The sequence below is a fragment of the Neolamprologus multifasciatus genome, chromosome 13, assembly GCF_963576455.1.
Source record: "Neolamprologus multifasciatus chromosome 13, fNeoMul1.2, whole genome shotgun sequence".
Taxonomy (NCBI): Eukaryota; Metazoa; Chordata; class Actinopteri; order Cichliformes; family Cichlidae; genus Neolamprologus; species Neolamprologus multifasciatus.
Window position 1 is genome coordinate 4,625,175 of NC_140451.1, and position 15,239 is coordinate 4,640,413.

General features: G+C 40.4%; 1 protein-coding gene across 1 annotated transcript in view; it reads right to left on the reverse strand.

The window, feature by feature from the left end:
• The window catches only part of ttc27 (tetratricopeptide repeat domain 27), an 86,346-nt gene extending 71,421 nt beyond the window's left edge, over nucleotides 1–14,925 (reverse strand). The window contains 4 exon segments of the mRNA XM_085183139.1: nucleotides 3,218–3,361; nucleotides 6,019–6,142; nucleotides 6,792–6,975; nucleotides 14,613–14,925. Coding sequence (XP_085039265.1) covers nucleotides 3,218–3,361; nucleotides 6,019–6,142; nucleotides 6,792–6,975; nucleotides 14,613–14,706 — 546 coding nt within the window. The 5' untranslated portion in view covers nucleotides 14,707–14,925.
• Nucleotides 14,926–15,239: the final 314 nt, after the last annotated feature.

Here is a 15,239-nt window from a genome sequence, read left to right on the forward strand (position 1 = left end):
AACAAGACATAACAGAACATCTTCAACCGGTTTTTCACTCGCTAACGAGGAAAGTTTTTGGTCAAGAACCAGCTCTTGGAGCTCACGCTCCTAACCTGTCTCATGCCCAAAATCCTTCAAAGAGCAGCTGTCCCCGTAGCTATTTATTGACATGACAGTTACAACAGGCACGTGCAGAGGGTTAGGCTGGAGGGGCTTGAGCACCTGCCCCTTTCCTGATGGGTGCCCAAAGTGCCCTTTTGTTGAGGCAACTTTTTAAAAAAAAATTATTTATTTATTTTTATGTGTGTGAGCGTGCGGAGTCCTGTCTGTGGCCCTCAACAATAATATATACTATTAATCACAGTTTTGCTAAATAAAAGGATCTGGCTTGCATCAGTCACATGATCACATTTAACCAATGATCGCTCTTGACGGCAGAACGCGCTGGTTACAAGCTGGTCCAGAGCTGTAGGAGAAACACAAATTAACTCAGAGACACAGACTGATGCGACAAAACCAGTAAGTAGGTGTACAGCGTACACTGTAGTCTAAAGCACACAGGAGTATTGGCTTATTACGTACACGTTGGTAAGCTATCTTGTGGCAACTGACGAACTGAAACAAATGAGCGTGCTTGTGTTTGCAACAGCGCGACAAACATTACCTGCCATTTATTAACTGCACAAGTAGTGCTGGTCATAGCTGCTGGCTACCTGTGTAAGGCTGTCATGGGTCTGTAGCTCTGTCACCGTTTTAGTGAACGTATTTAGTTTTAAAGTAAGTTTCCGGGCTTTTCCTGCCTTTCTGGAGGGATTATATTTCACTAAAAAACGATCTAATATGCATTTCCACATAATTATGCATTATTATAATATTTAAAAAAAACACTCTGTATTTTAAAGAACATACATTAAGAAGCAGATTATATTAGATTTATATTTTAAATAAGACAAAATTTGGATTTTACAGCAGTAAAATTATTGTATCTCTACAGTTTAAAAATGTAATAAGCTTTGCCCCTGCACAGAGTGGATAGTGAAACAAATGGAATCATCATAAATACATTATTTCATATTTATTACTTCCCCCTCTTAATTGCTTTATTATTGAATTCAATTCAATTCAATTTATATAGCGCCAAATCACAACAAAAGTCGCCTCAAGGCGCTTCATAGATACAGAGAAAAACCCAACAATCACATGACCCCCTATGAGCAAGCACTTTGGCAACAGTGGGAAGGAAAAACTCCCTTTTAACAGGAAGAAACCTCCGGCAGAACCAGGCTCAGGGAGGGGCGGGGCCATCTGCTGCGACCGGTTGGGGTGAGAGAAGGAAGACAGGATAAAAGACATGCTGTGACATTGTAGCTCTAGTAATAAATAATAATGTAAGGATTCTGGATCAGCACCATGATGCCCATAGTATATACAGTATTCTAAAGAAGGTCTAAAATGTCACTGTGTGTGCGTGCATGTGTGTGTTTTATGTATATGGATTTTTTTTAATTATTACTCATGATATAACAATGTCCAGACATGGCTGGTAAGGACATGACGAGGAAACAGTAGGAGCTGTGTGAGGCTACTAAAGGCAGTGCTATAACATTTTTCTGTCATCATTTTATTATAGATTAAGTGCAAGAGTTGTTAGGTGTGGATAATTAGATTATAGTTTATTGCAATAGCAAGTTGTGCCTTGTTCTCACATAGACAGCAAGTTGAGAGTGATATATGAGATGATGGGATGGAAGGAAGAAGAGAAGCAAAGAGTGATTCACAGGCAGAGCCGAGTTTATTTCTCACAGTTTTTTGTTGTCTTATGGTTCCAAGCGCTGTAACACAATCTTTGCATTTTGTTATTATCTCATGATACTTGTTTAATCAGCTGTACTGTTACTTTTACTGTCTACAGTCTCAGATCAACACAGCCCTGCCCTCCAGCACTATCAGCAGCAGGAGCAGCAGCAACATTGTACCCATCAGGTAAAACATCGGCTATGTTTGCTTTGCCTTGTCGCCACCTCACAACAGTGATATAGTATGATGCGATCCCATATTAGATTCTTGATGAATGTGTGTTGTTGTTATTCAGCCTGGTTCAATGTGCCCCTTTTTAACTTTGAGCACCCGCCCCTTTAAACGTCTCTGCACGGCCCTGAGTTACAATATACAATACAACACAAGCACCTCCCACTGTAAACCCCCCCAATGGTTCTAAGGCTACGTCCACACGTACACGGGTATTTTTGAAAACTGAGATTTTCCGTTTTCGTTTTAAAAAATAATCCCATCCACACGTAAAGGCAGAAATGAAGGAAAACGCTGCTAGGAACATGCCAAAGCAACAGGTGGCGCTATATTCCTAACCATGCAGAAATGTTGGCCAATCAGAAGTCTAGAAGCCTCGGTGGGAAAAAGTAAACAAAGCTGGGGCATAGAAGCAGAACCGAGTCGTATGTGTGGAGGGACAGTAACTGTGTGTGTATATGTAAGCATTTAAACACTGCAGAGAGTACAATTAACAGTAATAGTATTGTAGAAATTCATTTCACCTAAACAATAACGTGGCGCACAGTGTGACGTCAAAAAAGGCGCACACCTTTGACGCTGCGTTTTCTCGTCTACACGTAAATGCAAAAACGGAGTTTTAGAAAATCTCCATTTTCAGTGACCAAAAACGCCGTTTACGTGTGGACGAAAGGTGCAAACGCATAGAAAAATCTGCGTTTTCAAAAATACCCGGGTACGTGTGGACGTAGCCTAAGACAAAGCAGGAAGCTTACAACACAAGAAACAGATCTTTCAGATAGCATGTATCTGCAACAAAAGAGTGGCTGGAGAGGTGGTCAGGAACAAAGGAATAGCTTTGATCCTACTGCTTGACCCAAGACTGTACAAATTTAAGAAACCCAATGACAACATTCAACAATTAGACTTAACTATTACAAACACACATCCTATTGATGTAGTGACCTTAAAATTTATGAAGTAGATGTGAGTTGGTCTCCAGTTTTCATCTCTGGTGTAGATTGTGTCATCAAGTGTTAGCATAGATTTTTGGATGGATGGATTCGTTATGTATGGAAACAACACAATGACTTGTAAAATTGATTTAAAAAGATTCTGCAGGCCGCTAGTAAACATCAATGAAAATTATTATTATAATGCATATATTTATAATGAATACATAAGTTCAGATAATTCTACGATCATTGTAACAGAAAGACTGACTTACCTGAAGGCTATCCATCTTGGGGAAGCATTTGGTGACAATTACCCTGGCCAACAGTAGGAGAAAGGGGTTGGCCACCTGGCTATACACCGATTCCCCATCCAGGAGCAGGCTGGAGTGGATGGCATCAACCAGCATCTGAGGCTCCTAGTCAGGAAATTAGGATTAAGTCCTCACACTGACAAAAATGAAGGTCTGACATTACGACTGCTTTCTTACTATTGCTGAGTCGCAGCTGCTGCTTCAGCCTAGCTCTGCAAATCAACTTTTTGTTGATTAGAAGCCTAAACGCACATTAAGGCACAAAAAGGACCTGCCTATTACACTGCAAACACTAAGTTAGATGGCATTTCAACATGTTTTGTCAAAGTCGTTCGTCATGCAATACAGCTGTCCACCCACTGAATGACAATCGTTTAGCTAGATCCGAGTCAGCCCGAGTTCAGCTTTTACTGAAGTTTCCCAGTTTTAGTTTTTCAGTTACTTAAATACATTGTGTCATCCTCTCCGTCACACTCTCTCGTCTCACTAACATGAATGAGAGATGAAATCCAGGCTCCCCTTCACAACAACAGTGCAAGAAAAACTCATTTCACAGCAGGTGCTCAAACTTGTTTATTACCATCACATTAAGATCTGTTCTATGCAAGTGTCCTAGCAGCCCATGACTAAAACGGTACATACATATATAGTCTTAAGAACACGGTAAGGTCACAATTCATTTGAAAAAGATCATCTACATTAATCGGACTCGGAAGTGCATTTAACTTTTTTTTATCAGAATTAATTCCACACGATTATGGCTCTGCCATGTTTGTCCTCCCTTCCACCCATGCTGCCACGCATGTATGGGTGACCTGCTTCATACCGCAGCCTCCTTCATGTGACAGCAGAGATAAATCACTGACACCAAAGAAATTACTTTGATAAAAGGATTGGTCCTCTCTTCTGGTGTTATGGCAGGGTGAAATGCTCTATTGTGCTCACAGTGCTGCAGTGCCAGGGGGAAGCAATCTCCTAAACCCAAGTAATTAGGACTCCAGAGATGCTTCAGTACTGAGCTCTTCTAGTCCACAGAGCTCCGTCTGGCTCTGCTCGATTCAGGTCACTTTATACACCAACTTAAAGTGAAGCTTTGACCCCTTTGACAAGACTATGATTAATTGATATATTTTATAATATGCAGACTTACCAATCAATAGGAATTGGGATGTTATTTAGCTTGTAATTTAAAGTACCTTACTCCTTCAAATAATAACTTAGTCAATTAAAAGTCTGCTCTCATAATTACACGATATTGCTAAAAGTATTCACTTCAATATGAACTCGAGTGACATCGCATTCTTATTTGATAGAGTTTAATATGATCTCAGCCCATTCTTTGCAGCTATAGCTTTTCTGGCAAGTGTGGGAGTGCGTTTATGGGAATTTTTGATCATTCTTCCAGAAGCACATGTAAGGTCAGGAAATGATGTTGAATGAGAAGGCCTGGATCGCAGCTTCTGCTCCAATTCATCCCAAATCTAAATCCTGACTCTATCAGGTCTTTATGGACCTAGCTTTGTGCACTGGGAATGTTGGAGCACAAAGGTGCCATCCACCAAACTGTTCCCACAAATTTACGAACATGAAATTGTCCGAAATGTCTTGGTATGTTGAAGCATTAAGTTCCAGTTCCTGTCACTGGAAGCGAAGGGCTGAGCTCAGCTCCTGAAAATCAAGCCTATAATCTTTACACTTGGACAGTGAAGTCACACAAGTACTTTTCTCTTGGCAACTGGCAAACTCAGACTCGTCCATCAGACTGCCAGACAAAGAAGAGTCCAGTGGTGGCATGCATTACACCACTCCACCTGCCAAGGTGATGTAAGGTTTGGACGCAGCTGCTCGGCCATGGAAGCTCTTTCATGAAGCTCTTTCCACTGCTAATCTGAAGGCCACATGAAGGCCTGTAGTGACTGACATCAGCACATTATACAGCTTAGTGTTTGCTGACCCTGCTCTGTGATTTTACATGGCCTACCACTTTGTGGCCAAGTTGTTTTTGTTTCCAAATGCTTAGCAGTATTATAGCTCTTCCACTGCTCAGAGCTGACCGGACGTGTTAAACAGATAGTTTAGCATCCTATCACATTACCGGTGGAATTCACTCAGCTCTGAAAGTGCCATTCTTTCACCAATGTTTGCTGAAGCAGTCTGCAGGCCTAGGTACTTGATCTTTTACACCTGTAGAAGCAACTAGAACACCTGAATTCAATAGATTGTGTGTGTGTGTGTGTGTGTGTGTGTGTGTGTGCGCTAATACAAAAGCACAAATCTTAAGTTGATTTGGTACTTTAGGATTTCTGTTAAACAGCAGAGTGATGCTGCATGGCAGACTTGAAATTTACACATCTTTACTTTGTCTCCAAAAGCAGGTTGTTTTTTTTTTCATTTCAGAGATTTTGCTGTGTAAATTCTGCTTTGAAAATCAATAATGCAATAACCTTTATACAATCAGCAAGGTCAATCAACCTCAAACAACCTGCATCCCCAAACATGAAGAAAATCACACATATCTGTTTCAGTTTAGCTGACACTCAGCTCCTTTGCTTTTCCCAAAAGACTATTCAAGTTTCCTCTATTACAGTTTCACCGTTTAACTTCTAAGCTAACTGACTTAATTCCAATACATGTTGACATTTACTGATAAGCCAATGAAAAAAATATCAACAAAACCTTGACAAAGGTCTGTTCAAATTTTCGCCAGCCTATAAATCACTGCAGAACGGACAGGATGATGAAGGAGAAGGAAGAAATCATACCTGATATGACAACAGGGCTGGGGTCAGCAGATCACAGATATCGAAGGAGACCAGAGGACCGGTCCAGTTACTCTGAGCAAACATGTGGAGACATGAGACAGCCAAGGCCAAGACTGCCAACTCCCTGCAGCCAGAGGGACAAGACACACAGCAGATTTACTGCACAGAAATATTGCAGAGAGATTTTTCAACAATACTTTTCAGAAGTGAGAAAAACAAGTGAACTTTTTTTGAGAGATGCTCACTCGGGTCTTTAGGAAAAAACAGACTACAGCCAGTAACTCTGGCAATGGAAGGGACAACCATCGACATGTTTTGCTGCATTTTAATTAGGATGAGAAAATGATGGAGGGTGATGGAAGAGACAAAAAATTATGAGGGGTGAAGGAGGACGAGAAGGAACGAGAGCTGGATTCAACATTTACTCACGTACAGTTCTGCCCTGAGAATCAGAAGTGAGAGATGTTAACCTGAACTTATTAAAGAATTAATATTTCATGCCAAAAGGAATATTGGGGGTGAATGGAGAGAAAGAAAAAATGATTTACACTGTCCATCTCTGGGTCACCATGGACATCTTAGTGTCCTCAATTCAGAAAACTCACTTTTTTAGAAGTTTACAAAAGCACCCCCCACGACCCTGAAAAGGATAAGCGGAAGCGAGTGGATGGATGGATATGTACTGATAAACGATTAGAATTGAATTGAATCAGGACCTTGTGAATCAGAATTGAATCGGTTATAGACATCAAGTGACCCAGCCCTAATAGTACCTGTTGGTCTGGTTATCATTGGTGCCATCGGTCAGGTACAGTAGTAAACGTCTCTCCAAGTAGGACTCGATGTTCTCCCCTTCGTGGTAGTCGCCATGTCCATTGAGCAGATCTGTCACTTCCGTGCTCAGCAGAACTGCTTCAAAGTCCCCTTCCATAAGGGACTCCAGCAGAGGGCCTGCCTCTGGAAGACAATATGTTTGGAGAAGTGAAGTTTACCGTTTGGTTTCTGTAACTAAAAAAATAATGCTGTGTACTGCAGTTAAGGAAATTTGGGTCAAGTACATGAATGACGATCCCAATATTGCCAGGAAATATCATACATTGCTTTAATACAGCATATTGTGAATAAGAACAGACTTTTGTTTATTGCCAAAAGAAAAGAACATGTTTAGTGTCACTGCTTCTTAGTCTAGAAAAGACTCATTTGCACTCATACGGAAAACCCTCATACCCCGAGGACCAAAGAACATTATACCAACACAGTATTGACCATCTCATAACAATTACATTGTTTCAATGTTTAAAAAAAAAAAAAAAAGCCTAGTGACTGGTGCAATCATAGACAGGCAAAAAAGGAGCAAAAAGAACAAGTCTTTAGCAGTAATTGCAGTTTTAGAGCTTCAGATGTCTGTAAAACATCTGAACTGCCATCTTCGGGTCTTTCCATCAGTGCTCTGTGGCGCTGAATCCGTGTTTTGACGGAGTCCGTTGCAAACTTCTGCTGAAGAAGCTCCATTGTGGTTCTGGCAATTTGCTATGTGGTGTTGAACTCTAAACCATCACGCCAGCCTTTGGTAACTGGTTAGACCTGAAAGATCAATGCCTTGGACACTCACTGCTCAAAAGGATATTCCAACGGATAAGAGGGGTTTTTTTAGGCCAGTACTGATATTAATACTTGCAGTTGTCAAGCTGTCAAATGATGTCAAACACTGTTTGACTTCTTTTGCAGCAAACAAAGAAACAGGTAATACCTTTTATGCAATGGCAATTTTATTTATGAGTTGCATTTCATGACACACAAATTCACTGTACTTAACATAAATGACAGAAACAAAACTATGTAGATCTGCTATACCCAAATGCAAAAAACAAAAAAAAAAACAATTGCTACAAAGAAAGTGTAGTTTAAGTTTGTGTGTCGATTGGTCTGACTTTTTGTTTTTAAATCCTGTCTGGTCTGGCAGCTTTTGCCATCAGAACTGTGATCTGACTGCACTGTGGCACCAAACACATTTTGCTCTCTATAATGAGTCTTTTCTTTAAAACCATTAAAAGAACAAGAAAGCTTTGCTTTGCGAAATCTAGCTGTATAACAATGTAAACAGGGACAAAGTTTGATGTTGAAACAATGACCAAGCCCAAGTTGACATCAGTGGTGCTAATGCACTTATTTCCACTGTAGCCTTATTCTGCTATAAACAATCCCCTACCTATACTGCATACAGTGTGTATTTACCTGGCTAATGCTCCAAAACCACCGTACACTTGTGAGATAAAGAGGACATGCTGAAAAGGCTGATACAGAGATGATGAAAAATGTCGATTTATTGAAAGACAGAGGGCAGCTGCTGGGCCATCGCTTGCCAACAAGAAATAATTGTGTTGCCCGAGTGCTCCGTTCAACATCTCCCCGTCTTTCATTAGCTTTTTATTTGAGCAGGGAGACTGGCTTGGCTCATTAGCATTGATTACTTTATTCCCTCCACAAGGGTAGCACAGAGGGGAGGAAGTAGATTGTGCTCTGAGCTGCAAAACAAAACCTGGCCAAGTTGAGAAACAGACAAGATTGTCTCCATCACAAACCAGGTGTGGACAACAAATAAACTAAACACTAATAACAGACGTGTCATGTCAGAGAACCTGTGCCAGCTTCGCTGCTCTCTACAACCATTTTTCTTTCTTTTCTTTTTTTAAATTAAAAATAAAAAAAATAAAATCTCTCTATATCCAAAAGAGGTTTGCTCAGTTGATTTCCAGACAGCTCACCATGCCTTGAATGCTAAAATGTATATTAGTTTTTTCCACTGCGCAGGGACATTGCACAACTTCCCGTTCAGTGGCATTGGCAATTACTACAAAATTTGCTCTGATACTTTTTACTATGTATTTTAAAGATTAGAATATACACAACTACATTGTGTATCAAAGTTTGTTGCGTAAGGGGCTGTATAGCTGCAGACCAGTCAGGGTGCCAATGCTGACCCATGTCCACTGCTAAAGCGCCAAATGTTTCCTGAGGTGGTACTCATTGTGAAAAGTTTGAGAACCACTGCGCTATACTTTGATTAGACCGAGTAATCAGAGTTGATAGTCAGCTGCTGCACCCTCTCACGGCACCAACATACCTTCACTTTTAATTGTTTAGGGACAGGTTACAATCTGCTCTAGTCAGAGAATGACAACGATAGGCTGCAGCTGCTTACTGAGAATTCCCGCTGTTTCTGTATAAATGATATATCTGTTCATCAGACATGTTAAGTGCTTTTCCCAGCTGTGATGTTACTGTGAACCTGAATGAATCTGTTAGAAACAATAAGACGGTGCATCCCCATTACCAATGACATGCATCCTCGAATCCAAACACCATAGTTTTGTCAAAGATAGAAAACTATTTTCATGTAGGAATGTGAGCCTATCCCACATGCCCACATCCACAGGCCAGTCACATGATCGCTCAACTGTCCCCTTAGCTTTAATAAATGCTTGCAGTGTGACTGGTGCTGTAAAAGAGGTGTGGAGATTTTCATCTGACTGCCGATCTAATGAAACCCAGGGGCTGCCATAGCAGCGCAGTGAGGTGGGAGGGAGAAGACGAGAGGAGGAAGGCTCTGGCTTTATGAGGGGAAAATGAAAGCCTGAGGTATGGCCACATGTTTAATGACATTTCAACTACTCTTCAGGTCTACTGATGAAATGGCAGCAATTATGGAAAACAAGGCAGGGGCCCTCAAATTAGTCCATAATTCATAAACGTTCAGGCATTGAGCTGCAGTTAATAAGGAAATGGTGAATAGAATTTGCAAAAGCGTACAGGGCTGAGAAGCAATATAGATTCAAGATGAAAGATCAGGAATAGCTCACATGGGAACCCCAATTTCTCTACTGTGTGGAATTAGTGAAAAACTAAAAAATGCACACAGTCACAGGCTGCTTGTCTTTCTTGAAGCAGGGCTGTCCATACAGCTTCGATAATCTGCATAAAAGCTTAATCAGCTGCATTAGCCTGGCTTTAATTCTGAGTCTTATGTTCTACGATCATCTACACCCTACACCACCTCTGATACGACACACTTTTGGGAAATAATGCAGAAGAAGATGTCAGTTCATCATAAATCTTGCCACAACACTTCCATGGTAATAGGTGGAGGGGATATAAGAACAATGGTTTATGAAATATTACCTGCCAAGAAAGTCAAACACTCTCATTTGGCTCGACACAAGCGGTGTCAATTAACTTACTCCTATAAATTCTCACATAAAAAACAATCTCATGCTTCAGATTAAACCAAGATTGACTTGTACCAGAGTGGTGAAAAGTATGGAGTAGGTACACAAGTTTGGAAAAGGAAAGGGAGAGCTTACCATTTGTCATCTGGCAAAGTTATTGCATGGACATGTATGTCTGCTAATGGAGCCAGGCCAGTAGAGTTTCTTGCTGATACGACTGTTGATAGCCGGATGTATTCTGAAGTACAAAGGGCTATGCTCTCTAATGAGATTTAGCCAACTGCTGCAAAACTGATTGGATGCCACCTCACAGTGCAAATAGATAATGAACCAGAACATATTGCAAAAGCAACCCTAGAGTTTCTCAGGGCAAAGAAATGGGATATTCTTCACTGGCCAAGTCAGTTCAATTCAATTCAATTCAATTTTATTTATATAGCGCCAAATCACAACAAATGTCGCCTCAAGGCGCTTCATAGATACAGAGAAAAGCCCAACAATCATATGACCCCCTATGAGCAAGCACTTTGGCGACAGTGGGAAGGAAAAACTCCCTTTTAACAGGAAGAAACCTCCGGCAGAACCAGGCTCAGGGAGGGGCGGCCATCTGCTGCGACCGGTTGGGGTGAGAGAAGGAAGACAGGATAAAAGACATGCTGTGGAAGAGAGACAGAGGTTAATAACAAGTATCATTCAATACAGAGAGATCTATTAATACATAGTGAGTGAGAAAGGTGACTGGAAAGGAAAAACTCAATGCATCATGGGAATCCCCCGGCAGCCTACATCTATTGCAGCATAACTAAGGGAGGATTCAGGGTCACCTGGTCCAGCCCTAACTATATGCTTTAGCAAAAAGGAAAGTTTTAAGCCTAATCTTAAAAGTAGTGATAGTGTCTGTCTCCCGAATCCAAACTGGAAGCTGGTTCCACAGAAGAGGGGCCTGAAAACTGAAGGCTCTCCCTCCCATTCTACTTTTAAATACTCTAGGAACAACAAGTAGGCCTGCAGAGCGGGAGCGAAGTGCTCTAATAGGGTGATATGGTACTACAAGGTCATTAAGATAAGATGGGGCCTGATTATTTAAGACCTTGTATGTGAGGAGCAGGATTTTGAATTCAATTCTGGATTTAACAGGAAGCCAATGAAGGGAAGCCAAAACAGGAGAAATATGCTCTCTCTTTCTAGTCCCTGTCAGTACTCTTGCTGCAGCATTTTGGATTAACTGAAGGCTTTTCAGTGAGTTTTTTGGACATCCTGATAATAATGAATTGCAGTAGTCCAGCCTGGAAGTAATAAATGCATGTTAAATGCAGTTAGCTAATCTCAGAAAGTAAAGACGGCTGCAGCCTTTAGTTTCTGCCTGCTAGAGCTAACCAAATCTTGCAGTAAATTATTTTTCAAATGATGTTATTTTGTCCAATTAATTTTATCACCCTGTGAATGGAGGACGATGCATAAAACTGTTATAAATACAATACTTTGGCTTAATCCCTTGAATTAAAGATGAAAGCCTATACATATGTGGTTTCATTTCAAATTCACTGTATTAGTATTAAGCATTCTTTTGTTGAACTGTGATTTACATGGTTTTGCCACTGATTAATTGCCAATAGGTCTTGTTTATTCATCCAAACCAATAAATGACACCAAACATGAGCCAACAGACTAGCCAATTTCACATTGGCAAGTTTTTCTTAAGTTAGCAGAGTTGATTTTTTCATTTTTAGTTGTGCTGCTCAACCCACATGCATTTTCCTTACTACGGGGAAATACGCAGGGTTTCCAGCAGTATATGATTTACTGCCAAGAAGCATTGTTACAACAAAGACATAATTAACCAAACACAAATTTCCTTACTTTTTGTGCTAAGTTTATAAAGAAATCAGGATTTATGCACAGTATTGTAGCTTGTTTATTTTCCGCATCAACCTTTCACAATAAAGCTCAACAACCTGTTGAGACTTTCCAAAATAAACTGAAATGATAACAATATACATTATTCTCAAACATCAAATTTCATCAAACAAATTACCTCAAATGAAAACATGAAGTAACTACAAATGGCGCTTACACTAAACATAACTGATAATGTAGTTGTTGAATAAAAGTATGCAGTTTCAATTTAAAGTATCAAAGAGTGGCAGTTAAACTGTTACCTGAATACCTGTACAATAAAACAGTGGATTGGTTGAACAGAAAGATCTCTCGATCTGATACGAATAACAAGTTTTTAAGAACAAATTTTTAACAAGTCCATCTGTACAAGTACGTACATCAAATGAAGCACATCAAATTAAAAAAAAAGAGAGAGAGCAGTGCCTGCGGTTTTTTGCACCAAATTAATTACATCTTCAAATGTGCATTCATCACATAAAACCATCGACAGACTTTTCATACCAACAGCATGAACACATCTCGCAATGACAGTGCAGGAAGGAAACAGTTTTTTTGTATTCATACCTGGATAACATATAAAGATCATGACAAACAAATTTGTGGCACTGATGCACAGTTTTTCAGCTACATTTACTGATTTTTCCATCTATGTTTTTTTGTGTGAAAAAAACCTAAATAAACTGCATATGTAAGCAAGCAGATGCAATGGTGTACAGAGGACTTTTCATTCTATGTACTGTAGGGCACCTTAGATGCAGCAAACTACAAAAACTCTAGAGCCAGCTATGAAGAAAAGGTGTCTAATGACGTTAAATGGAGAGAGAAAAAGTATCTCTTTCAAGGATAAAACAGAAACCAGTATGACTGTTTCGGGATCTTGCAAAAGATCACAGCACTTAACCATGCCACTCAACCAACAAAGCCCATAAGAAGACAGTGTGGATGTCAGAGAGATGGACGACGCCTGCACACATCCTGGCACATAGAGCACCTTAGCAAAGCGCATCGAACCATTTACAGCCCGAGAACAACAGTGGTGTCACTCACTGTGAGCTGTGTCCAATTTAAAGACATATCTGATCTGTTTCATTTTCAACATAGAAAACGTGTCACACCAAAATCAAATGAGGTACAGGTCATTAAGTACTTACCTGGCTACAGTGGGACCCTGTAATAAAGAGCCATCTCTCGTTTCCTTCATTGTTTTAGGCTACTTTATTCTACAGCCTCAGCCTTCCAGTATAACAGAGCATCTGGGGTAAAGTCTGACTATTGCTATGCAGTCCAAAGCTAATGCTTTCCTAAATATTTCAATCTGGCCGTTTTATTTCAACAGAAAAAAATGACTATCATGTTACCTTTAAACTGACAGTGAAAGGCTCTTTCATTCTTATAAGAAATTGTCTTCCAAGAACTGGATAATAGATTTACAGCTAGTTGCTGAATATTGTGCTTTAAGACTGCAATTTTCGTCCCTACCTTAAGTTTCTTTCATATCTCCATTGACAAATCACTCCAGTTTAATTAAATGCTAATGCACTGTCAATTACTGCGGCAGAAATAAGACGTGGTCTAGGAACAAACCGTACTGAAGTCACACTAGAGACGGGTTATCTAGCAGGAATCTCGCAGTCTGGGCATTTAAAGCCTGCTGGTAACAAAGAGAGCTCTAGTTAAACAGACAGCACTGTCTAATACAGGATGTCTACCATTGGGGCTTTGTGGCAGTTGTGGATTAGTTTCAGGGTTCTAAACGAAGCTGACAGATGCGGCTCGAGTCGACTGGACGCAGGTGTATGGAAAGAAGACGTCATGCTAGACTCTAATGATAAACCCTACCAGGAAAAAAAACAACCACGCTAGCTTTAGTTCATAGCTTTTCAACATGACCATCTAGTTTCCGTCCAGCTACGTCTCCAGCGAACATAGGGACAACTGGGCGAACTAAAGCTAACGTTAGCTAATGTTTAATTTCTTTTAAATCGACTTCGTCATTTACTGAAAATCAATCCCAGTATAAGATTAACGCCGAATAGCATAGTTACATACCAAATTTTTAATCGCTTTACAATATTACAAGACGCAATAGCTTCCGCTGCCCAAAAGCAATGCAAGTATTTACTGCCAAAAAATAAATGGGATTTGGTGTGACATCCACCAGAGCGCGAATGACACGTACCGTAGCTAAGTTTGCTTAGAAGACATTACATGAACATGAACTCATTTAGACTGTTGCTCTAGCACTCAACACTTTTATTAAGACAACACAGGAAGTCCTGTCAATACCGTTAAAGATTACACTTGGACAAGAGCTGTTACCGTCAAATGCTTCTACATTTTAAATGCGCCTTCGCTTGGCAGGCAAGCACAACCTGACAGCTTTGAGAACCTGAGACAAAACTAACCTCGTTATGACAATGTCAATAGCTACGTGGTGAATAAAGGAGCAGAATCAAGCGGCTGCCTCACCTGCAATACTGAAAATGTTCTGCTTCCATTCCGCTGTTTCACTGGCAGTTAAAAACCCTCGGAGTGCTGCGATCTCCACGTCTAGCGGCGGCATGACTGAACGGATTTGGTTCTTGCCAAAGTCAAGCTGGAGCTGCTGCCTTCAGTCAGGACGGTCCCAGATAAAAGCCAGCTATAAAGCGCTGTACTAACGAGCCGATTCGGAGCGTCTCAATCAGTGATAAAATGTTTATTTCTGCCCATGTGGAGCAAGCGGAATCAGTGAGCAGCCATGACAGATCCGCGTTGCATTGTGGGAAAACTAATCAAGGCGTGCTCAGAGATGCAGAGCATTTCCAGTCGGCACATGGCCCGGGGATGTGGAGGAGTCTGGGGGGTTTTTTGTTGTTGTTTTTTTTTCTTCAGGATATTAGTAGATGCTACGACATTCTTCGGTTCTTTCGTGCTGTTCGCAAACTGATTAACCTAATCACACTGACAACAATGAAATAACATAAAATAATAAAATACAGGATAACGATGGGGCTTATTGTATGTTTATAAAAAGGAAAATTAATTTACATCTATGAATGATTACAGGACCACGTCAACCATCGACTGTCTAAAAATAAGTGTGCTATACTGCAC